Source organism: Gymnoscopelus microlampas (genome assembly GCF_963454915.1).
Source record: "Gymnoscopelus microlampas genome assembly, chromosome: 18".
Classification (NCBI taxonomy): Eukaryota; Metazoa; Chordata; class Actinopteri; order Myctophiformes; family Myctophidae; genus Gymnoscopelus; species Gymnoscopelus microlampas.
Genome location: NC_139955.1, coordinates 5992084 through 6018187, shown reverse-complemented (window position 1 = coordinate 6018187; position 26104 = coordinate 5992084). Strand labels below are relative to the sequence as shown.

The 26104-nt window shown below is 42.9% G+C and overlaps 2 protein-coding genes across 5 annotated transcripts in view; both read right to left on the bottom strand.

Moving 5' to 3' along the window:
• Nucleotides 1-2372, bottom strand: part of zdhhc2 (zDHHC palmitoyltransferase 2) — a 35850-nt gene extending 33478 nt beyond the window's left edge. For all 3 annotated transcript variants that reach the window (XR_014602835.1, XM_084085833.1, XM_084085834.1), the window contains exon 1: nucleotides 2057-2372. Coding sequence is in view for 2 of the 3 variants with exons in the window: in XM_084085833.1 (XP_083941959.1) it covers nucleotides 2057-2186 (130 nt within the window). In the remaining variant the exon portion in view is untranslated. The remainder of the gene's footprint in view (nucleotides 1-2056) is intronic.
• A 5744-nt stretch (nucleotides 2373-8116) lies between these two features.
• Nucleotides 8117-26104, bottom strand: part of micu3b (mitochondrial calcium uptake family, member 3b) — a 31204-nt gene continuing 13216 nt past the window's right edge. The window contains exons 5-14 of one of the 2 annotated variants that reach the window (XM_084041557.1): nucleotides 25328-25375; nucleotides 25123-25205; nucleotides 24646-24723; nucleotides 22726-22761; nucleotides 15690-15784; nucleotides 14879-15050; nucleotides 13120-13228; nucleotides 12423-12580; nucleotides 11391-11481; nucleotides 8117-8263 (exon numbers count right to left, since the gene is read on the bottom strand). In XM_084041557.1, the coding sequence (XP_083897683.1) occupies nucleotides 11413-11481; nucleotides 12423-12580; nucleotides 13120-13228; nucleotides 14879-15050; nucleotides 15690-15784; nucleotides 22726-22761; nucleotides 24646-24723; nucleotides 25123-25205; nucleotides 25328-25375 (848 nt within the window). In that variant the 3' untranslated portion in view covers nucleotides 8117-8263; nucleotides 11391-11412. The remainder of the gene's footprint in view (nucleotides 8264-11390; nucleotides 11482-12422; nucleotides 12581-13119; nucleotides 13229-14878; nucleotides 15051-15689; nucleotides 15785-22725; nucleotides 22762-24645; nucleotides 24724-25122; nucleotides 25206-25327; nucleotides 25376-26104) is intronic. The other variant, XM_084041556.1, reaches the window with a different exon arrangement.

The window sequence follows — 26104 nt, the reverse complement described above, 5'->3', positions numbered from 1 at the left end:
AAAAAATGAAAATACACTAGTATAGAGCCTTGAGGGACTCCAGATAGGGGTTAAAGTGGTTAAACAAACATGTGTCCAATCCGTTTCAGTGTTGTTTTCATTGCTGGTGGTCCCTGTCAGGCGGCCAAATGGAGCAGACTGCTCTCTTCTGTTCTGTCCTGTTCTCTTCTGTTCTGAGACACTCTGGAAACCCGTTTACTTTGTTATCCAGGTCAATCCACTGCTGCTACCTGTCACCTAACAGCTGCATTAAATCACTGCTTAATTCTCAAAGTAGGCTCAATTATTACATAATCGCCAAATCGCAATTCTTTTTTTAGATCATCGCAATTGTTTCCTCATAATCGTCTCCATGTTGAAGAATGTTCGTACACATTCAAACATTTTCAAATTTGTGGAAATTGTCGATCGACAAGCTCACAAAGCGTTGCAAACTTCGCAATGCAACGCTTGGTGAGCTTGTAGATCGGCAATTTTTGGAAATGTAAAGTTATCAAGAAAGTTATTTCAGTTATTTCTTTGTATATTGAAGTTATTTGCCCTGATCTCCCTGTGGAATGTATTGTTTATGAAGCCTAAAGGCCAAACAGAAATGTAAGCTTTATGTTCCAATGTTCAATGGGAAAACATCATTGAATTGTTAAACGCAATTATTATATGACAATTAATCGTCAACGTCAAGTAAAATGTCATGATCGTGACGGGGACCTCCAGGGGTCATTGAGGGGGTTGGGGGGGGGGGGGTTAATATAGCATTAGATATAGCATTATAGCATTAAAATCAGTTTAACCACTTTAACCCACTAGTACATCAGCTATTCTAAAAACCAATCCTGAAAAAATGTGAACATTTTGGAATATATTCTAAACATTTCAACAACACAATCTAACAACACAAATCTTGTATGGGGGTCCCTGACACAAAATATTTTTAGATGGGGGACCGCAGTCAAATACATCGGGGGTCCTTGACATGAAAAAGTTTGACAACCACTGCTCAACAACAAATGTCATTATGGGCAAACATGTTCAACACATTTCCCAAAAATAGCCATAAATATCAGATCTACAATGTCACAATGCGGTGCACCATGGCGCATTGTAACATTGTAGATCTGCTTTTTTTGTGGTTAATGTGAGACAAGGATGATGATGTGTATTCAGATAATAACCATTATGTTTTAATCTGGAGTTAAACTCACAAGAGCCTCATCTTATAGTGATACTAATAATAAATGCCACGGCCTGAGTGATTTGTGCCACCATAAAATACAGCTGATGTATTCAGTGGACTATACAGTAGCACTGAATCTGGATTCTATCATTGTGTCAGGAATTCAAAATCACACACACACACACACACACACACACACACACACACACACACACACACACACACACACACACACACACACACACACACACACACACACACACACACACAGTCTCTGGATGGCTGCTTCAGTTTTGAAAATCATAAATAATAACACAAGATGAACATGCATGAAATAAATCCTCTAAACCAAATAATATGGTAGAGATGATTAAATCCGCAATAGTTGAGAATGACTCTACAGCATGCCCTAAACATGCAGTAGCCTATCTCTCTCTCTCTCTCTCTCTCTCTCTCTCTCTCTCTCTCTCTCTCTCTCTCTCTCTCTCTCTCATTGTAATGTGCCTGACATTGTCAACACAGCATAAAAAAAGCCCAGCCAGCCAGTGTGTCTGTGATGGACCCAAAAAAGAAAAAAGAAAAAAACGCAGAGAGCCTGTAGTGTAGTGTAATATTCAGTCAGGACACAACACAACACCGCCTGTAATAACATAGTAATAATCACCCCGGTTTAAAGGCCAGTATATATTATACATCATAATAATAACAACACACACACACACACACACACACACACACACACACACACACACACACACACACACACACACACACACACACACACACACACACACACACAGAGAGAGAGAGAGAGAGAGAGAGAGAGAGAGAGAGAGAGAGAGAGAGAGAGAGAGAGAGAGAGAGAGAGATCAGACTTCTTACCCACACAGAGCTGGAGAACGTATGCATAGTAGGACCACGCCACTATGAGGCAGATGAACACCACGGGGATCCAGTACAGAACTCTCTGACAGCCGCGCGCGATGCTGCGCGGTCCCGACGGTGCCATCATAATAATAATAATAATAATAATACTACACTAGCGGAGGATCAGGCTGATCATCTCTCATCGGATCAATGTTAGTTTGTTTTTAAAACGTTCCCCGGTGGCTTAGTAGATGACAGTGATAAATATGATCAGTGCATCGTTCCATACTCTCTATCTCTCTCTCTCTCTCTCTCTCTCTCTCTCTCTCTCTCCTCCGGTTTTTTTGGAGATCGGCGGCGACGCGCTGCGTTCCCTGCGCCCCGCACCGTCCGCACTGAGCGATGCAAAAAAAATACATGACACTCTCTGTCTATGAATGAATCCCATTGCCTAGGAGTGTTGTCCGCGCTGCGATTGGCGGAGTTTAGGTTGTCAGGGCAACCGCAGTTTAAAAAAATAAATAATGTATTTTCTTTTTGGAGTTTTTTGTTTTTTTGTTGCTTAATTGATATATGGTGTTTTGTCTTATGTGTACGTTGTTATGTTGGTATGTACTGTCTGTAGGCCTACTGTCTGTGTGGTTGTATGTTCTGAATCTGAATACAAAATATTTTTAATTTTCTTTTTAAAATAAACTGAAGTTCCGTTATATTAGAGAGAGAGTGAATGGATTTAGTCTTTGTCTTTCTCTTCATATAGCTCAGGTTGTCAGACATGATCATGTCAAGATGCCCCTCATTTGTAAAAATAAATGTAGATATGAGATCAATTGAATAGCAGATCTACAAGCTCACAAGTCACAAGGCATCATTGACAGGGCGTTGTAAGTGTTTGAACTGGATGGGGACCCTTTGGTACCCCATGAAGTGCCCCTCAGGGTCCCCGGACCCCACTTTGAGAACCATAATGTCATAGAGAGCCACAAACAGGCTCTCTCAGTCATTAGTCTACTCACTGAGCACAAAGAAACCTACTGTATATGATCACAAATGTATAAATGATTGACTCCTCGAAGAGTCTATCATGATGAACGTCGTGGGGTATTATAACATAATACATTATATATATAATATAAAATTATACAATAACTACAGTTTGGATCATTATCATTATGCTATCAAAAGTTCAAAACTGTAGTTCAGTTGCTGTACCACTGTGTGCTGTCAATAGCAAGTGGTTGCCTATGACAACCAGCTAATTAGCCAGTCACAGCGCGACCATCCCCCGAGGCTATGGGATCCAGACATCAGACAGTATACGGCCGCCCCTGGGGATGCTGCAACAAACCTCCATGCACTGGTTCTCAAAGTGGGGCCGGGGACCCCCCACTGGTCCTTGAGTGTGTTCCAAGGGCGGGGGGGCGTCCCCGTCCCCCATGCAGCTAAATGGTTGATATTTACAGTAGGAACCAAATAGACCCTTGCAGTTGTGTAATAGGCTCTATTCACAGCAGCCATATTATGAAGACATTCACAGGTGTTACCAATGATACTAATGAAGGCTCTGTTCCATTCTGGTCAAACAGAGTCAGGGTGCTGATCGCGTGCATGTTGGCTCACTGGAAACACCAGTGGGTCTAGAGTTGGGGTCCAGGGACCCTCATGGGCTTCCAAATGGCCCCTTACAGGTGTGTAACTCTGAGAGTGTACACATGGTCGTGGAAACCACTGTGCTAGACTAAATGGAACAGAGCCTTCATTAGTATCATTGGTAACACCTGTGAATGTCTTCATAATATGGCTGCTGTGAATTAGAGCCTATTCAGAGAGTGTACCTACTGTATGGAACCAAATGGACCCTTGCAGTTGTGTAACTGTGTACAAATGGAACCAAATGGGCCCTAGATTTATGGGAGTCCGTGGCCTGATGCATATCAAACTGGGGGCCTTTGAAATTAAAAAGGTTTGAGAATCACTTAGTTTTTTTGCTCAAAAAGACTTGATTGCAGTCTGGTCAAGGCTGTTCCAACAGGAATAATGACTCAAATTATATATGCGTAAATATAGTACTAACAAATCTCTAACGGAATTAAAAGCCTCTAGAGTCAGAGATGTCTACCAATCCTAAGGGAAGTGCTTTGCAGTTGGAACTTTATTTGATGACATGCGTCTGTAGGAAAACAAAACAAAAGTGCAACCAAGCACCTGTGTGTGTGTGTGTGTGTGTGTGTGTGTGTGTGTGTGTGTGCGCGTGTGTTAGCGAGAGAGACAATTGAATAAAGAGAGATGAATAACCAGATTCTTCATCACTTCATGTTCATTTATTCATCGTTCAGATACACATCAACACATGTAACAGTCAAGGCCTGTTGGTATTAAATCAATAAGTTGTATTGATGAGTTCCAGCTGTCCAAATGCACTCACGTTAACCACTTGAACCCTAGTAGGCTACAAACGTAGTTGACCGACGTCATGCAGGGCTCTGTGCTACTGTAGGTCCGCCCAGTGTTTCCCTCTTACATCAAATCTCTTTGCCAAAAGCAGCTGATTGTGTCACGAGCCGCGTTGTGAGCTTGTAAATCTGCCAGATGTCAGACTGCCAGATGTTCGCCCCCGGAATAGGGACACCAGGGTTCATGCAAGGTCAAATGCTCATAGGTAAGCCCATATATCCTCCACACGCAGAGAACATGAGGACGTTGGATCAGGACAGGGCTGGGCAATATTATTCAAAATCAATATCACGATTATTTAAAACTTTGACCTTGATTAAGATGAATGAAAATAGCAGATCTACAAGCTCACAACGCGACGCGTTGTGAGCTTGTAGGTCGGCTATTTTCACTCATTTTGCACCCCCCCCGTTGTACAACAAAGTATAATACAGGGTTAAGTTAACTTATTTGGTTGATTGTAGAAAATCTTTAAGACTTTTTTTGTTGATTCATTGATATACAACAAATTAAAACATGTGAATACAAAGAATATATAAATTAAGCTACATGAGCAAGATGAAGTCGATTATTGGCTCTAAATATGGGTTTCGATATATTTTCGATGAATAGCTCAGGATGTTCAAGCGGGCCTGTTCACTGCATCGCTGCAAACCAGGCCTGAGCCAGTCTGAACACGCTGCTGAGAGCTTTACGGTGCAGTGATCTGCTCCTCAAAGACAACCCACATAATGTTTATATCGTTGCTGTCGGGCAGAAACCTCTTATCTATCTCCATATTTTCATCACACAAAAGCATCAAAAGTGGCAGATCTACAAGCTCGAAATGCGGCGCGAAGCGACATGTTTCGAGCTTGTAGATCTGCTACTTTTGCCATTTTTTTAAACTTGGATTCTGAAATGTAACAGTTTTGGACATATGAGGTTTCCGACCCGACAGAGACGATCTATTGCCCTTGTAAATAAAAACACTATCATTTAACCTCAATGCCTTGGGGGTGGCATTTTCATTTATGGCTCGAGTATTTTTGCATCATTTTCTTGAAAGCATCCCCAAATATGATAATAAAGACTGTTTAGCTGCCTGTAGTTGTGGAACCATATAGCTCTAGACTGAACCCCTTCAGAAGATCCACTGGTTCTCTGAGGGGTTTCTGAGAATATACTGTATAGCTGCAACCCACTGGGGGAGAGGAGAGGAGAGGAGAGGAGAGGAGAGGAGAGGAGAGGAGAGGAGAGGAGAGAGCAAGAGAGAGAAACAGAGTCAGAGACTGAGACAAAGACAGGGAAGGAGAGAGAGATGGGGGGAGAGAGGAAGGAGAGACAGAGAATGAGAGAGAGAGAGATGAAGGAGAGGGGGGGGGGGGTTCTTGTAAGCTGATCTGCACGAGGAGGAGGAGAAGAAGGCTGGCGAGCCGAGCAGAGGAGGACAAAGTATGTTAGCAATGTGCTCACTGTACAGAGATTACACACACCAATACACACCCAATAAACACTGTACAGAGATTACACACAGAATCACACTGAACAATACTCTCTCTCTCACACACACACACACACACACACACACACACGCAACACCAAGCCTGTTTACGTCAATGGATAAAGACCTGATTGATACATTGTTGTACAACAGAGCATAAAAAAGACCACTTAAAACCGTGTCGTATATACTTAGTTGACTGGAGTACACCAGGGCTCTATAGTAGGCCCCCTAATTATTTCCCTCTACACCAAATCTCGCTATTTTCACAGAGTGTTTGCCCCAGAATAGGGACGCTAGGGTTCATATGGTTAATTACTGTATAAGACAGTCACTGGCACACGCAAGTAATTAACACCCTGCTATGTTTGTAAACAAACTACAATAATAATATAATCGTATTCATTTAATTGCTTCTGAAATATATTCTATGCAAACAAATCAATAAACAGTTTGTCTTTGGACAAGGAGACATCAGACTGCTAGAATATAGTGCAAAGCTCAACAAGGATTATTCCATCGGATTGGATTGATAATTAAGTAAATCCGATACAATTCATTATTTTAACTCAACGACTCCCAACCTGTGGACTGGGGCCCACTAGAGCAGGGGTCGGCAATAGGCGGCCCGCGGGCCGAAATTGGCCCCCCAGAAATAATATCTGGCCCGTGAGATAATTTTGAGAAGAAAAAAAAATTTGAATTTTTTTTTTTTTTTTTTTTTAGAAAAATATTTTTTGATTTTGAACCCACTTTTGAAATCATGCACTCATAAACACGATGCATTTTAAAGGATTTATAACATTTTATAGCTAGATTAGAGGAAAATGGAGAAGAAAAAAAAAATCACCAGAAAAATCGCCTGTGCTGATATTTAAACCGGAAAAAATGTTGATTTATATTGGTCAAACAGAACCGAATTAGACCCAAATTAGACCCGAATTAGACCGAGTTAGACCCGAATTAGACCCGAAAAATTTTGCGCCTTCGCGCGCGGGCGCGTGTTGTGCGCGTGCATGTTCGCGGGGAGGCCCGGCCCGCGATGGAATGTCTGGGAGTGATATTGGCCCTAGGCTTATCTCAATTGCCTACCCCTGCACTAGAGGGCCATGAGGATATTGCCAGAGGGCCCCCAAATAATTGGCAAAACACTAAGGTCTTAATGATAATATCACATGAATATTAAAAGATGTATGTAAAAAACAATATCATGGTATTTTCTTTCTTTAAAACCTTGAAAAAGGTGTTTTCTCACACCGATAAATAGGAACTTAAAGTATACTACGCCAGTTCCACTGATCCAACACAATCCATCGAATGATCATTACAATGAAAACATGCTCTGAAAATGCACGCGGGCCACCCATCTGACCACCTAACACGCCAGCAGCCGTTTAGTGGTCAGATGGGTGTGTGCCCGGATCCAGAAAAGGTTGGGGAATCGCTGGTTTAAACTCCTTTCATTTCTCCTTTAACCCTTTAAGGCCGGGAAGGAAACGCATGTGTGTCATTTTAAGGTTTCTTTAGGCTATTCAAAAATAGCAGATATACAAGCTCATAGCGCGGCACCGAGTGCCACGCTATGAGCTTGTAGATCTGCTATTTTTAGAAAAATCTTGAAAATGTGTGCAAATCATTTTTAACTCAAATCTTTGCTTCTGGGGTCCCTGGAACAAAATATTTTTAGATGGGAGGGGGTCCGCGGACAAATACATATTATTTTGGGGGTCCTTGACATGAAAAAAGTTTGAAAACCATTGAAAATATAGCAACATAAGTAAAAAAAAAAACGTAAGGAAAAAAAAACTGTTAGGATTTAGAAGACATTTGTAAAATCCCCAGAAGCAAAGATTTGAGTTAAAAACTTTCGCTTTAAAAAAGTACATATATATATTCAAGCTAAAGATTTGCAAACATTTTCACGATTTAAAAAAAAAATAGCAGATCTACAAGCTCATAGCGTGGCACTCGGTGCCGCGCTATGAGCTTGTAGATCTGCTATTTTTGAATAGCCCAAAGAAATCTAAAAATGACTCACAGATGCGTTCCCGGTCTTAAAGGGTTAAGACTTGCGAGACAGTGGAAGGAGACACGTGGCGTTGCGGTCTGCCGTGCCAGCGTGTTGCTGCCGGCCTCCTGGTGACACCTGGCTGCTGCCACCCCCCCCCCCCCCTCCCCCAAAAAAATAATACAAAATAATCCTGTTACTTCTTCTTCATGGTGACGGAGCGTTTTTTACAGTTGTACAGCGAGAACAGAAGGGCAGCCATGATGCCTTCATCCACCTGGTGACGACACACACAAAGGACGATAGCAATGGTTCAATTCAGTCATACAAGATGTATAGTCAGGCTGCAGCAATGGACGGGTTATTATATATGTGGGAATATACTGTATATACGTGTATACCGCACACACGCACACACGCACACACACACGCACACGCACACACACACACACACACACACACACACACACACACACACACACACACACACCTTGTACTGTATGTCCAAAAACAGTAACTTTTCAGGAAATTGAAAAAATGTAACCCTATTCCAATGGATCTAATGTAGTCAGTATTTAGTCACAAGCTCTAGTAGTTAATACTTTTCATTTAGCCACACTTCAACCTGCCCTCCCTATTTTGGGCAAGTCGTTACAGGCGAACATTTTCCTAACATTGAAATAGAAAAAGTAAATGGCCGATCTACAAGCTCACAACGCATCGCAATACGGCGCGTTGTCTGTGAGCCGGTAGGCCTGATATTTTCCCTCCTTTTGTTTGACACCGTAACGCGACAAAGTCGGTAAGTTAGGACGAAAAAAACGTATGTTTTAAATATGGAGATCCAAGGTGTCTGCCTGATTGCAACCGCGTAGAACCTTTGGCTCCTCGCGCTAAGTCTAACTGAAGGCTGTTATGACAGGATACACTGAGGCTATAGACTCTGGATTAACCTGTTAAAGCATCTGTCATTTTAGATTCTAATACACTTTAACCATTATTTTATACTTTGGCTATTCAAAAATAGCAGATCTACAAGCTTGTAGATCTGCTATTTTTGAATAGCCAAAGTATAAAATATTTTTGAAAATCATGAAAATGTGTGCAAATCTTTGAATATATATATTTTTAAAGCTAACATTTGTAACTCAAATCTTTGCTTCTTCTGGGGGTCCCTGGAACTACATAGTTTGAGATGGGGGAGGGGGGGTCCGCGGACAAAAACATATCATTTTGGGTGGTCCTTGACATGAAAAAGTTTGAGCACCACTGGTATATTAGCAACATACGTTTTTCAGAAACCAGTTAGGATTGAGAAGACATTTGTAGATGCGCTCCCGGATTGAATGGGTTAATGTGTGTTCTGTTACGTGCATGGAGAGTCAAGTATGCAAGGCGTGTTGTGTGTTCAAATCCACCACAGAGATTCACACGTTCAGCTCCTGGAGCAGAGAGGCCTGTTTCAGCATTACCGTGTTCCACTGCTCCCACGGCTCTTATCAACTGTACGCAGACCGACGCTGGTGTCTGGTAGCACCTGATTGGTCGTTAATATTACAGTGTAATTCAATGCTGTGGAGGAAACAGGGCAGGGCGTGTCACCGTCAACCGCGCTACTGTCACACTGCTGCGCCTGTGGACTCTCTCAACCACTAGACAACTCTTCCACAATCTAACAATGCTACACTGTCTGTAACATACAGTAGAGACACATAGACACTGCATTGGCCACTTGGGCCATCTGTCAAAGACGTCACCCTATTGTGAATGGCAGCTTGCCATGAATCCACAAGAAATACACCCATGTCTTATATAAGTAGTAGTAGTATGCCTTGCCGAGCCATGAGGCCCACAGGGCATTAGCCTATCTCTTGTTTCTGTAGCGTGAGGCGGCTTGAAGTACAAGTACACCCCCTGGACATGATGTACAAGTACACCCCCTGGACATGATGCTGGTATGTCGCAGGGACTTACCCCCAATCGAACCCTTGATGCCGAGTGCCAGCAGGGAGGCATGGGTCCCATTTTTATAGTCTTTGGTGTGCCCCGGCCCGGGTATTGAAACCCCCACCTCCCAATCTCAGGGTGGACACTCTAACCACAAGGCCACTGATATGAGCTGACTTAAAGGGACTACACCATGAATTTTAACTTTTTCTTCTTTTTTGTGTGTTTTTGGTCTCCCCTACCTCTCTTCTATCCTAAAAAATACCCCAGTTTGAACACTCAGGCTTGGTCTAAAAACAGGCCAAACTGATTTGGTCCCTGTGCCTACGTCACGTCAGGGAACAATTCCTCCCGTTTTTCAGTTCCAACCAAAAAAAAGATATATATATATATTTTTAAATGTTTTTATTTTTCTTATTGTTTTCTTATTTTATTTTTTGTGCCAAACAGGACAATGTGGTATTGCAGGTGAAAGTGCTTTATAAACCAGAGAGAAGTTAGTTGGAATGAGTATATCTGAGGCTTGATTTAGGCTCAAACCTTTTGAAAAACGTTTGAGGGACATAAACAATATGATATTAAATATTATTATTATTTTTTAAATTCATGGTGTAGTCCCTTTAAGAAGACACTGAAACTATTTCCCAGCTCCAATTTAGTGCACTCCAATGAACAGCCTATCTATACTGTACATGCATATATCTATTGTCTGTAACTGCACCTCGCAAAGCTGCGTCAGGATGCTGTCATCCGTTTAGTCATTTCCGTTCACGGAAAAGACCTTTGAAATATATATTTTGTAAATTCAATTTCTGCTAAGCAGCAAGCTCGATAAGCATCGACCAATTTAATTTACAGGAGCTGTATTTATGCAAACTGCAAAGGAGAAACGGAAGTGAAGGTGGGGAAGGAAGACATTTTCTGTGCTTCTGGTTAAATAAGACCTGTGAGCTTGTATATCTGCTATTTTTGAATAGCCAACGCAAACATCAAAAACACAGACGCTTTGTCCGGTTTTAAGGGGTTAAACAGTCTCTGAGGAGAGACTAGCATCTGTGTACCTCCAAAGGCACTCGGTGCCGCGCTTTGAGATTGTATATCTGCTTTTTTTGAAACATCTTGGAAAAAAATGTTTTCGATTTTTTTCCAAAAACTGTTGGGATTTTTATTTTTTTAAGAATCGCCTCAGGTCTTAAAGGGTTGAAAGTGGTTAAGTGTGTCTTTGGGTTTTATAAATATGGAACCAATGAAAAGCATTAACAAGAGCTTGTGACTAAATAGTAACTACATTGGATCCGATGGAACACAGGTAAAAAAAACGAATTCATTTCCTGAAAAACTAAAAAACTAACAGTTTTTGAAATTTTTAGGGCTTATACCTGACAACAACGCTGTGCTGTATGTGTGTACGTGTCTGTATTACTGCACGGTGGTCTGTCTAGATGTGTGTTCCATACAAAGCAACGTACCCATCCGTATCTATCTGCCTGAAAGCTGCTTCTTCATACAAGACTTGAAAGACGTGAACTTCTCATCCACCTTGAGGCCCTGTGAAAGTGTGTGTGTGTGTGTGCGTGCGTGCGAGTGAGTGTGTGTGTGTGTGTGCGTGTGTGCGTGTGTGTGTGTGCGTGTGTGAGTGCGTGTGTATGTATGTGTGAAAAAGGGAAAGAGAACCAGAGAGAGACAGAAACACACACTGTAAGGAGGGAGAGGAGTCAATGAAACTAAGGCTGTTGTTCTACCGTAGACACACTAGATGGCGGTACAAGTTCACAAACATCACCCCCTATGGCAGTCATGTCAGTAAACAGAAACATGGCACACATGGCGGGGTAAGGTGAGGTAACCGAGTACGTTTATTCAAGTACTGTAAAGTAAGTCAAATTTCGAGGTACTTTGACTTTACTTGACTATTTCCATTTCTTGATGATTTATACTACTACTGTACTACATCTCAGAGGCAAATATTGTACTTTTTTCTCCACTAGTAATTATTTGTATTATCATTATTATTTTACAATATCGATAAATAAATAAATAAAAACTTGTGGAAATGGTCGATCGGCTAGTTTCACTGTTAAGTAGTGCTTAATTCGTGGTTAATTCATTATGTTTTTTTTTGGTACGTTTGGTTCCCAGGGAGTCACCAGATTTATCTTCTGGGTCTCAGCTGAAAAAGTTTGGGAGCCAATGCTCTAGTCCAGTGATTCTCAAAGTGGATTCTAGGGACTATCTGCACTCTAAATTGACCCTTACGAGTCTGTAACTCTGACAGTATACAAATGGAACCAAATGGACCCGTTAGGGTCCATTTGGTTCCATTTGTATACTGTCAGAGTTAAGGGGAGACCTTGAAATTTCAACGTTTGGGAACCAATGCTCTGGTCTGTCTAAAGGTGTCCATATCTGCCCCGTCACCTGTGCGTGCCGTCGTAAACATGAGAAACAACATTTAAATGTCCCCGGCACGGCCGGGAGAGGCCTCTCACCCTCTGGGCGCGGTGCAGCCGGTCCTTCATGATGCCGATGAACTCCTTGTAGCCCAGCTGACCGTCGTGATCCTCGTCGAAGATCTTGAACACGGTGTTGACCACGTGGCGGCTCAGCCGGAGGCCCGTGGCCACGAACACCGCCCGCGTGAACTCGTCTAAGACCAGGAGAAGAGGAGAAAAGACTAAAACGTTTCCCAAAGCTTTTTGGTGAGCTGTGACCTCATCTACAATGGAAGAAAAGAGACTATAGGTCATTACACACCGGCGATTATGCGAATATACGCACAATTCGGACTCGTTCCGAATAATTAAAGGACGCTTTTTCGCCTTTTCGCTCCATGGAAGCTTGCATTGACTTTATAAGGTTTTAAAAAAAAACGTTGTAAGGAGCTTAACGCTTGAAACCCACCAGGCGCACGAGCATAATATAAAGCGCCAGTTCCAGGTCTTAATGGGTTAAGTGGTTAGATGGGTGGGCCACATACACTTTCGAGATTTTCAAGCGGGCCTTGATGCAGTAAAGGTTGGGAACCGCTCCATTAGATGTTCAGATATCTTGTTTGGGACCAAAGTCTTGGACGGACAGACGGACAATGGTACCCTGAGTACCCTTGTGTGGCTCACAAGTTAGAATCCCACACAAAACATGTAGCGAGTTATGCGCACTGGAGTGAACTCAGGTGATCCGACTCACCTTGACCAACGGAACGGTTGGCAAAGTTGTACATCTGCATGGCGATGGTGAAGTCCTCCAAGTTGTTCAGGAACTGGAAAAAGGTCCTGAACTCTTCAAAGGTGATACCCTGCAAAGGACACAAACATGGGAGAAATTACCTACAAGTAGCAGAAAAAAGCAAATGTATAATTCATGCTTCGGTTTATCTTGGTGAAGACTTTCAGACAGACAAATCTTTCAAACAGTCGTGACTCGTTATCAAACATTTTCATGTCAAGGGCCGATAAATTAATATATATTTGGCTGCAGACCCCCATCTCAAAATATTTAGTGCCAGGGACGCCCAGAAGAGAAGATGTATGTAAAAAAGAAAAAAAAGAAAAAAAAAATCTAAAACTTTCAAATGTTTTCAAGATTTTTCAAAATGCTTAAAATAGGGTTAAAGTGATTCAGCTGATTGTGATCACTTCTGTGTGTGTGTGTGTGTGTGTGTGTGTGTGTGCGTGTGCGTGTGCATGTGCGTGTGCGTGTGCGTGTGTGTGTGCGTGTGTGTGTGTGTATTGTATCTTTTGGGAAGAGGTCAGGTCGTTTGCAGACTTTTCTAAGGCAGATTAACCTGACACTTAAATAAACAAAAACAAAACCAGATGAACGCTCAAACATCTCAGTAGCAACACTGCTGCCATTGATCTCCAGTCAACCGTGCCGCCGCTACTAGCTTCTCCTGTCGGCCCCTGGGGGCCCCCGCGACGAGCACACACACACACACACACACACACACAAACACACACACACACACGCCTTCTTAACAAATGAAGCAATGAGTGAACGTGTGACGCTTTGCTGTTTTAACAAGGCGAGGGCCATAAAATATCTCTCAGCCCGACGATGAGACCCACTTGATAGTCAATGGAGATCTAGCAACAGGCTCCTCAGCGCGGATGAGGAGCGGGTCGGCACTCCGCTCCCAGAAGAAAACAAATTAAAGTTTCACTCAGCAGCTAATTCAGAACCTCTCCAAGGGTGTGTGTGTGTGTGTGTGTGTGTGTCAAACAGCCAGAGGGGGTTTTGGGGAAGCATTTGGTGTAGTATACTCGGGGCGCCAGTGGTTCAGGAGGTTAGAGCTTGGAATCCGAAGGTTCCTGGTTCGATCCCCGGCTCCTCCCCTGGCTGTGTCCTGGCTGGCTGTGTGAATGTGTGGGTTAAGTGTGCTGCAGTCCATACCATGTGAAGTTACTTTCTTGATATCATCAAACAGTAAACGCGACAGTTACAAAAAAAGAAAAATCTGATTATCTACAGTAGGTGCAACGCCTAGCATCTGTGTCATTTTAGATTTCTTTGGCTATTCAAAAATAGCAGATCTACAAGCTCATAGCGTGGCACCGAGTGCCGCACTACGAGCTTGTATATCTGTTATTTATTCTTTTAATCGTGAAAATGTGTTAAAATCTTTGAATACTGTATATATTTTTTAAAGCTAACATTTGTAACTCAAAGTTTTGCTTCTGGTGGGTCACTGGAACAAAATATTTCGAGATGGGGGTCCGCGCGGCACTCGGTGCCATGCTATGAGCTTGTAGATCTGCTATTTTTGAATATCCAAAGAAATCTTAAAATGACACAGATGCGTTCCCGGATTGAATGGGTTAAGACAGGGCAAACGACAGGGTGAAGGAGGGGCCGTGGAGTGTGGAACACCTTCTCATCCTGGATGGTGTGTCTACGGTTCTTCTACCTTCTCATATTGGATGGCGTGTCTAAGGTTCTCCTATACCTTCTCATCCTGGATGGTGTGTCTCAGGTTCTCCAGGTAGGCATCCACGTTGTCCACGGTGGTGTAGCGCAGCAGGATCTGAGCGAAGTCCTCCTCGCTGATGATGGGCAGGCCTTTGGAGAAGGACAGGAACTCGACCTCCAGAACCTCCGTCTGCAGGTTGTCCATGAACCTGGAGGAGAGTGGGAGAATACCACACAAGGTAGAAAATACTCTGTTACAAGTTACTTACTTGAGTAAAGGTGCAAAAGTATTGGTATCAAAATATACTTGAAGTACCAACGCAAAACTACTCATTATGCAGAATGCCCCATTTAACATGTTTAAATGGGACAAGCTCACAACAGGGCTTAATTGAATGTAAATAATAATCTAAATTGCACGCGCACGCGCGACAAGACGTACGCGAGAAGCTACCACCGTGTCATCTGAGTGTCATCAGAAGTGATGAGGAAATATAGCCCAAAGAAAAGAAAAAAAAACATTCATGCTTATTGTGAAAAATATACTTGTGAAAGATTACATCATCGTTGTCGTGCAGAAACCTCTTATATCCAGGGCTTTTTGTGTTATTTTCGTAAATGAATGCATTTAAGTGCAATGAAGTAGCAGATCCACAAGCTCGAAATGCGGCGCAAAGCGATGTGTTTTTGCTGTTTTTGAATTTGAATCCTGAAAAGTAACAGTTATAGACATAATGAGGTTTCCCCCCGACAGAGACGACATCAAAAATAACTTTTGTTCAATTGAAGAAGTTACACAGTACGACTTCACTTTGTTTGTTGAAGCGCATCGCATTTTTTCCACTCACTTGTAAAAGTCTTCAAAGTTCAGCTCTGCCTTGCCTTTCTTCCCGAAGAAATGCACCAGTAAGGTGGTGTCCGTTTTGTTCTCGTCCTCCACATGCTGTACGGATAAAGGTCCAGAGTATTCAAATCAAATCTATAATCCTTGGTCTTGTCAGGCAGGATGTATTTTTGTGTTTATGACTCTATTATGCAACACAAGGCAACAACAATTAAAACCAGTCGTTCTCAAATCTTTCCCTGTCAAGGACCCCCCCGTCCCCAAATAAAGTACAGTATATAGGGTTAAAGTGATTCAACTGATTTTGATGCTTTTACTGGGGACCCCCTGGAACCCTCTCAAGGACCCCACTTTGAGAACCATTGCCTAAAACTATTATCATGGTTGCCATTCGCTTATTTCGCCATGTTAGTTCAAAGCCACAGCCAGGTTCAGCCATTAGGCAAGGACTCACAGTTAATGGTTGATCTTTTTTTTACTGGGCCTCAAACACAAGTGGAGTGGAGAGGTTTTCCCCCCTTTGTCCAGAATTCTAACTTGTGTCATCGTGCAGTTAGTTACTTTTCAGGAAATGGAAAAACAAATCCTCTGTTCCAATGGATGGGCATATCATTATAGATCATAGAGTCATTCAAAATCTTTGACTTTCAAATACAAACTGATCTTGTAGAACAGCTATTTTCGCAAATTTTACGTGACACTGTCATATGATGAAGTAAAGTATTAAGATATGAAAAAAACACTAAATATAGCCTTGCAACGCGATGCAAAGCGTTGTGAGCTTGTACATTGGCTATTTTCGGTGAGTGACACCGTCATAACGACAGGGTGTAAATGAGGCCATCAAAGGTGACGCCGCCGCTACCTCGGAGAGATCAGAGAACACGACTTGACTGGCGCCACGCCTCAGCACACCCCACATGCCCCGCCCCCCAGTGGCATGGGGCTCCGCCCCTGGCTGCTCACTGGCGTCTTGAAGAACCTACAGCCGCGTCAGTGGGAGCACACAGCTGTTAGTTCACACACACACACACACACACACACACACACACATCTGGCAAAAATGCTGGCTGGATTAGTGACAGAATCGCATAGATAGAGGCACACGCCCTAACAGAGCAAATGACAGAAACATGAGCGCGTGCACACGTGCATGTGCTCGTGCGTACACAGACACGCACGCACGCACGCACGCACGCACGCACGCACGCACGCACGCACGCACGCACGCACGCACGCACGCACGCACACACACACACACACACACACACACACACACACACACACACACACACACACACACACACACACACACACACACACACACACACACACACACACACACACACACACACACACACACACACACACACACACACACACACACACAGTCTGTCTGTCTGTCTGTCTGTCTGTCTGTCTGTCTCTCCTCTCTCTCTCTACCTACCTACCCACTTGTACTTTGTCATACGGCGACATCACAAAAAACACACCTCGGACTAGAAACGTGCTGCATTTTCCAATAAATCACAGATTTTCAGCGAGCGCAGTATGTTTTTCGCTTACGAAATTCAGTCCTTTCTCGTATGACGAAATCGAAATGAGCCTCAATCATTTCACAGTCAGTCAGACAGACAGGCGCACACACGCACGCACACACCCACACACACACACACACACACACACACACACACACACACACACGGCCTCTCCTGACTAGAGGGATCGACACCCACATATCTGAGGAGGCTTTCTGACGTTAGAAGGTCCATGGACCATGAAGTGGAGTGGGGCTGCTCTTGCAGTGGTGCATGCAGTCTTTTCTTGAAGAGAAACGCAGGCCAAGACAGACAGCTGCATGCGTGTGTCCCTGAAACCCAGGGCGTGAAGCCTGGAGCAGAGCGGAGCGGGGGACCCATGCCAGGTTGGATCTGTAACCGGATCCACCCAAACAAACATCATCCGATACCGAGCTAGGAGCTGCATGTAGGTCACTCCTTCTCAAATGTTTTCATGTCAACGAACCCCCTAAATTGATATGTATTTGGCCGTGGACCCCTAAGGTGAAATTATGTTGTGCCAGGGGCCCCCATAAGAGAAGATTTTGTGATAAAAAAAAATTCACAATTATTCCAAGTTTTTCTTAATTGTTCAATATTTTTGAATAGCCGAAGCATAAAATTAAAGGGTTAAAAGTGGTCAAACTCATTTTGCTGGTGACCCCCCTGGACCCCCCTCGAGGACCACCATTGGAAATTAACCTTGAAATTAAAAAGGTTAAGAATCACTTAACGTAACTATACCAGAACCCCAATCTACACTGTGAAAATCCTCAGTGCTTATTTAACTTTACAGACCCTCGTAAGGGTCGATTTGGGTCAAGAACCGCTTGATGTCGGTTAATGACTTATAATAATGCACCTTTCTTTCATTCCCGCTGGTCACATGGGTTTCAGGGCTTTGATTAAACACCCTTTCTGGAATTACGTCTTTCTTTTGTTCATTGTTTGTAAGCGGCGAGAGGCCAGCTCTTTGCCAGAAACCTCAGAGGATGTTTTGTGTTACTGTACTTTTACGTTTTTTTTTGTTCTCTCATCAACCATTTACAACGCAGAAGCGTGTGAGGTAACACCGTCTGCTGAGGCAGTGCTGGACAGTAATAAAGTACATTTACTTGAGTGGTGTACTTGAACTCTTTTTGAGTAACTTGTTCTTTACTTGAATTTGTATTTATTGGGAGGGGGGGGGAATTGACTTTCACTCTACTACATTTCAGAGATAAATACTAAGTTTGACTCCACTGCATTTACTGCACTCCCGGGACTCAAATGTACAAAACAAAACATGTATTAGAAACCACTTAAGCTCTATTTCGGTTCAACATGTTGTGAGCTTGTAGATTATTTTATTATTTTGTATTTCATTTTATTTTTTCATTACCATTTCTGAAAATGTCCCATTTTATTTTTGAAACATTTCTAAATTTCAATACAGCAATACATTGATATAAAACAAGTTACGTACTTTGTAATTTGTACTTTTGAAAACTTGGTTGAGTACTTTGTCCACCACTGTCTAGTAAAACTTTAACTAACTATCTATGTCTCTGAGGTCTTGCTTCTAAACCAGGATTCAACCATGGCTATTATTATCACAAGTAAGACGCACGAACGCTGGAAGCGAACGCAGTTCTATATTTCAGCCACACTGTAGTAGTGAACTCTGGCGCACTCTGGCGGCTGCACACAGGTAGTGCAGCTGCTATTTCAGTCACGGAGTTTTGAGTCACATGGGGGCGCGAGCCAATGAGAGCGTGAGTCACATGGGGGCGCGGCTGCACACATACTGCACACAGACAGAGACACAAAAGGAGCCGAGTTACATAGTAGGCTCCACTTGGGCGGAGGCTTCGCCGCGCCTCCTTCCGCGTTCGCAATTATTATGATAGTTGACGCTAGCCTGCTCCGTCTCCAATCTAATATGATGCTAAAAGCAGAAAACGTGCATGTAATTGATATCGTGCACAATAAAGAAACCACTCGGAATGCAGTGGTGAAAGAAGAACTCAGATTTATTTTTTTTACTTGAGTAAAAGTAGAAATACCACAATGTAGAAATATACTCTGTTAATATACTCTGTGAATACAAGTAAAAGTCCTGTATTGCAACTTTTTACTTGAGGCATCAAAATAAGAACCAAGTTTTTTCTAAAGTTTTAAAAATGTGTCAAAAATAGCTGATCTACAAGCGCACAGTGCATTCAAATAGACGTTTTGCACTCAAGTACAGTACTTGAGTAAAAGTACTTAGTTACTCTCCACCGTTGGAATGCGACTTTTGCGGTTTAGGGAAGCTGTGATTTCTCACTTCCAATTATAAACCAAACTATGTTGATTCTATTTCTATCAGCCTGTCATTTCTGATGCCGTCAACTAGCTTCCACTGGCGCTTCACACAGCACCAACACACCGCCCAGCAGTAGAGAAGTATTGAGCATTTCAATGTTTTTAGTGCAACACTTATTTGACAGCTGTAGTTACTAGTTATACGTTGCAGATTTAGCAGATTTTTAAATGTACCGTTAACCAATTAAGCCCTATATACTACAAAAATACAGAGTCGCATCGCAACGGCATGTTCGAAAGATTTTGACACATTTTGTGAACGGGGAGACATTCTTTTAGTAGTTTTACAATTGGCCTTCTTTGAAATACATTTTGATGGCAATACTGATAATGATTTTGAACACAGGACGTTTAACTTCTATATTGTGGTATTAATACTTTCACTTAACCTATTTAGACCGGGAAATAATCTGTCATTTCTTTGGCAGTCCAAAAATAGCAGATATACAAGCTCATAGCGCGGTACATTTTTTTTTTTTAATCTTGAAAATTTGTGCAAATCTTTGAATATATATATATTTAAAGCAAACATTTGTAGCCTAACTCATATCTTTGCTCCTGGGGATTCTACAAATGTCTTCTAAATCCTAACAGTTTTTTTTTTAAGTATGTTGGTATAATATCAGTGGTTCTCAAACCTCTTCTCTCATGTCAAGGACCCCCAAAATGATATGTATTTGGCCGTGGACCCCGCATCTCTATTTTGTTCGCTTAAAAAAATATATATATATACACTTAAAGATTTGCAAAAATGACCACGATTTTTTCTAAAATATTTTTGAATAGCCAAAGAAATCTTAAAATGACACTGATGCGTTCCCCGGTCTTAATGGGTTAAGTAAGAGTACTTCTTCCACCACTGCAAGATGGGACGTTTCACAACCCCAACACGACACCCTGTAGCGGACAGCACAGAGTCTTCTGTAACACGTAGCCTCAAGTGTACCTTGCTTCATTTCATAATATTTATTTATCCTATTGGATTTTTTTTTTCTTTTTTTGTTCTTCCATCTTCCACGCCTGGAGGGGGAATGTTTAAAAGCTTAAGACAGCTGATAAAACATCTCTAAACTTTGCGCTTCGTCGCGTTTCACCAGAGACAAGAGATTTACGACTTGATCCCACTGCTAATTACGGACGATCCTTTAATGTTATTCCCATCCTGTCCCATGAAAAGATCCTTGATATGCTTGTAATTAGAATACTTGGGGGTGGCGGGAGGGGGGGGGGGGGGGGGGGGTTCAACCGCAAGTCTAACACACAGGTTTTCAACGTCGGGTCCGGGGCCCCGCCAGGGGTCCACAAATGGGACCCTTACGGTGTCTGTGACTCAACCCAAAATGAACACTGAAGATTTTATATTGTACATTGGCGGTCCGAGAGATGATCTCGGGGGTCCGTGGCCTAATGCATATCAAAATGGGGGAGGGGGGGGGGTCCTTAAAATGAAAAAGGTTAAGAATCAAAGAACTAAACTGTACCGGAACCCCAATCTACACTGTAAAAATCCTCAGTGCTTATTTAACTCCGAGCGTACAGATGTACATCTGTACGCTCTCTGAGTTTACAGACCCCGTGAGGTCCCATTTACAGACACTAGTGAGGGTCGATTTGGACCGCTGGTGGGCCCCGGACCCCGCGTTGACAAGCGGTGTTTTAAAAGACGCTTTTGCCTGCTCTGTGGATTTGAAAAGATGTGACTTCTGGACCTTTGCTGGAACGATGCCGTGAGTAATGCAGCGCAAATCCAAACTAAACAAAACAAAAACGACACACCTAAACCCTAAGGTCTTCACACGGTGTCTGGAAAAGCGTGGGCGCACTTTCTGTTAGCTTGTAGATCTGTGTGTGTGTGTGTGTGTGTGTGTGTGTGTGTGTGTGTGTGTGTGTGTGTGTGTGTGTGTGTGTGTGTGTGTGTGTGTGTGTGTGTGTGTGTGTGTGTGTGTGTGTGTCTGTGTGTCATCTTCATGGTCAGGTCCATTACAAAAGGTAACCGGAGCCCAAATACCACTTTTGAAGAAACTGTAAAAATCAAACATGGGGGTCCGAGGGGGTGCAGTGCTGTCACCCAGCAGTGAGGAGCCTTTTCAAGAGGTGTGTGTGTGTGTGTGTGTGCTCCCATGATGACTAACCCAACTGTGACAGAAGACCTGGACATTAATCATCTGAACTGCTGCTGCGGCTCTACGCACGCACGCACGCACGCACGCACGCACGCACGCACGCACGCACGCACGCACGCACGCACGCACGCACACACACACACACACACACACACACACACACACACACACACACACACACACACACACACACACACACACACACACACACACACACACACACACACACACACACACACACGTCATATAATGTATTTCCATGGACGCGTATGAGGTTATCTGGTGTTAACCTGGACACATATACTGTAAGAGCTGCATGTCATCCCCTAAGACAGGGGTCTTCAACAGGGGGTCCGGGACCCCTAGGGGGTCCTCAGAGTTACTACAGGGGGCCCGCCAAATCTTTGTGTGATAGGATTTTTTTTTTTACATTAACCACTTGAACCCTAGCTTTAGCCAAAAACACCTAGCTTTAACCAAAAATAGCCGATCTACAAGCTCACAACGCCTCGCGCTGCGAGGCGTTGTGAGCTTGTAGATCTGCTATTTTTGGCAAAGAGTTATAGGTGTAGAGGGAAAAAAGAGCAGCAAAGGTTTATCTGCAACACAATTTTTTACAATATAGAGGGGGTCCCTGCTTCATCTCTCTCTCAGCTAGGGGGTCCTTGGCCTTAAAAACGTTGAAGACCCCTGCCCTAAGACATACGGTATTGTACCTCTGACATGTAACTATGAAAATACTGTCTCTGCTAAAGACCACACACACAGACACACACACACACACACACACACACACACACACACACACACACACACACACACACACACACACACACACACACACACACACACACACACACACACACACACACACACACACACACACACACACACACAGTAATAATGCAAAGCAGAGTTGGGGTCCTTGAAATAAAAAAGGTTGAGAACCCTAAATCCTGACCCTCAGTAAAGGAGCATATCTGGTGTTAGAAGAATAAACATGAATACGTACGCTGTGTCTGCCAGATGGTCCGTACAGCTGCAGGCCCTGAAAGGCGAAAGAGAATAGACATGAATTCATTATGCACAATCATGTTTTGTTTAGATTATTATACACTAATAGTTTTTGTATTTTCTTTTCTTTGACTCCACTTTGATACTTTTGGTTTCTTTATTTGTTTGTTTGTTTGTTTGTTTAGTTATTTACTCATTCATTCATTCGCACCCCCAATTTTGTTTTTATCAATATATTATATTATGGCAATTCATGCTATCTTCCCCCAAAAATATAAAGCCCAGGGTTAAAAAGAACATGGAACTGTCTGACGGAAATAATTCGTTTTCCCCCATCGCATGTACTGTGAGAATCACTGCTCTGCCCCACCCGGATTGCCCCTGAGCTTTAAAAATAGGCCCTGAGTCTCCATGCTCATCAACTCAGCTCTGTTCTCTTCTAACAAATCATCTAGATCAAGGGTTCCAAAAACCTTTCAGCTCAAGACTCCAAAGATGACTTTGGTGTCTCCCCGGGGCCCTAACATACATTATGAATTAATCACTTAAGCCCTGTTTCAATACTAGTGAAAATAGCATATCTACAAGCTTAGCAATTCACTATTTTAGGGGGGGGGGGGGGGGGGGGTCTGGAAAATCTCTAGCCTGGTAAACCATCCCGGTCGCGTGAATTCACATTATCATGTGTCTTCTGCAGACCGGTTTGGTCCCAAGCGCTGCCGTTTTGCAGAAACCAAAAGGTGGAAGAGCCAATCAGCGTCTGCGCTCAGGGCTCTGTGATCGACAGACGCTGATTGATTCTTCCACGCTTGGATTTCTGAATACCTTATTCTTTTAGATTTGTTTGTCTTTTGTTCATTTCTGAAAATCTTTTTCTATATTTTTGAAAAAAAATTGGCAAATATATATATATTTTTTTTACTTAACACATTCCACGGCAGAGTTTAATATCATAATGTACTCAACAGTGGCAGCGATTTATTGTTGTTTTTTCACGTCGCCACAGACCTCGCTAAATACCTTTCGTGCGTTAAACTGTTTGTAGACACACAGGGTAGCTGTGTGAGTGGCCCAGAGAAGACCGTTTCAATCGGCGACATTCCATTTTGCAATAGTCGCGGTTTCTGTTAAACAGCGTTCAGCGGGGAGAAAAAAACTCTGAGATAATGGAGGATTAGGGGAAGATTTAGAGCGACGGCGGGTGGGAACGAAAATCTCCGGATACGGATATTTCCATATCCGGGTGTGCTACAATGAAATGTGTCACTGCGAGGGAGGCCTACAATGAAATGTGTCACTGCGAGGGAGGCCTACAATGAAATGTGTCACTGCGAGAAAAAAAAGACCACTTCGCGTAAAACTACGCGACTGGCACGCTGCGCAATTATTTAGGTTAGGCGATTGGCACGCAATGTGTTAACAGAATATTTACTTTATTCATTTATTATTCATTTATTTACCAATAAAAACGGGTCCCCCCCCCCCCAAAAAAAAAACCTTTCCCAATGTTTGGGAACCAGCGGTGATCTCGAGTGCCCCATAATGATGTTATGATGGCTGATGCGGGTCTCAGCTGTTTGGCCCCGGTCCACACAGTAAGACTCTGCTGTGTTGTGTGTGATAAGACCTCAAAGGGGTCGCTCCTATCGTCCCGTTCACATCTCCTGTTGTTTACATCCACCTGCATGCTACCGTAAAGAACAACCCCAACCCAGATGAAAGCCTTGGAGCATGTTTGACCCTGTACACCCCCCCACCCCCCCCCAGACTCCAGGTCTGTCCAGACACACACACACACACACACACACACACACTCTCCTCTCCCTCCAGGAATACTGCGTGTCATGGCGGTAGGTCCACGACCACAAAGAACCTGCCAGAAATGAATGAATGCCGCCTCTCCTCCTCCTCCTCCCACCTGCTCATCAGATGTCTCCGGATCCTCCTCTGCCGCCGCTTCCTTTCTGTCGCTCTTCTTTCGAAAAATGTCCTCGAGCTGAGGAGCAGGAGATGAGAGGAAAAAAAGGGGGTTCAAGGCCGTGGAGATGCCACTAAGAGCAGCCATTTTCAATCTCCTTAAGAACCCCTGTACTCTTAGAAAACTGCACTTTGACAACTTTTTCCATCTCACAATGCTCACAATGATTGTGAGCTTGTAGTGAGCTTGTAGATCTGGTATTTTGGGCCAATGTCCCCCCCCCAGAATATGGACACTGGGGCTCAAGTGGTTAGACCTGGAACACCTATACGTCGTCATACCTTTCAATCCGGGAACACCTTTGTGTTTGGGGTTGATAACTTGATATCTGAAGTTTTCCAGAAAACTCAGGATTTAGAAGGCTTTTTTAGAATCGGCCTCAGGTCTTAATGGGTTAAAAGAAGACACCTTCCTTACCAAAAAGAACTCCCGTTTGTCCACCATCTGGTTCCCGTCGTTATCGAGCATGTTAAAGGCGATCTTGAAACCTGCCAGGGGCTCTGAGAAGAAAAACAACAACTATTCATTCAACTTTTTTTCATAAAGAAACAAAAACATAATATAGGTGTACAAATGAATGGAGAACAAGTCTTCCTAAATGAATTCATATATGCTTACTGACTTGTTAGAATGCACAGCAGGAAGAGGTACTCCGTGTAGCTGATGATGCCTGAAGACAAGATGGATATCAGGTCAGTAAGCGTGGTTTTACAACCATGCAACCTGACAGAGCAGTGGAGGAACAAGCATTCAGACCTTGGACTTCACCCATTCAATCTGGGAACGCATCTACAAATGGCTCCTAAATCCTTTCTGAAAAACCTATGTTGCTATAATATCACTATTTATTTTTATTTTTATATATATATTTTTTTTTTTCCACAAATGTTCACGATTTCTCAAAACAAAACAGCAGATCTACAAGCTCATAGAGTGGCACTCTAAGAGCTTGTATATCTGCTATTTTTTGAATAGCCAAAGTATGAACTAATGGTTATAGCTGAAAATCTAAAGTGACACAGATGCGTTCCCGGATTGAAAGAGTTAAAGCTGCACTCTATAACATTTTTTGTGTGCGATTATAATTAAATCTGTATGGTAGAGTATGTTAATACAATAAAACGTATACAATTGAGGTTGAATTGGTCTCCCTAGCTATTCTATTGAGACATTTAGATCCTGTGTCTGGTTAAGGTTTGACATGACAGCCTGAAGGTCGAAATTTGTATTTCTTTCCTGAGCAAGCAGGCATGCTCTATTAGCTCAGTGGTTAAAAATTCAGCGCCGGCGCAGAAGACCCGGGTTCAAATCCTGGGTACAACAGGAAAGGGTAGCCTTAAGTAAAAGTATAGTACCACAGTGGGAAAAAAATACTTTCCATTTCAGAGTCATATATATT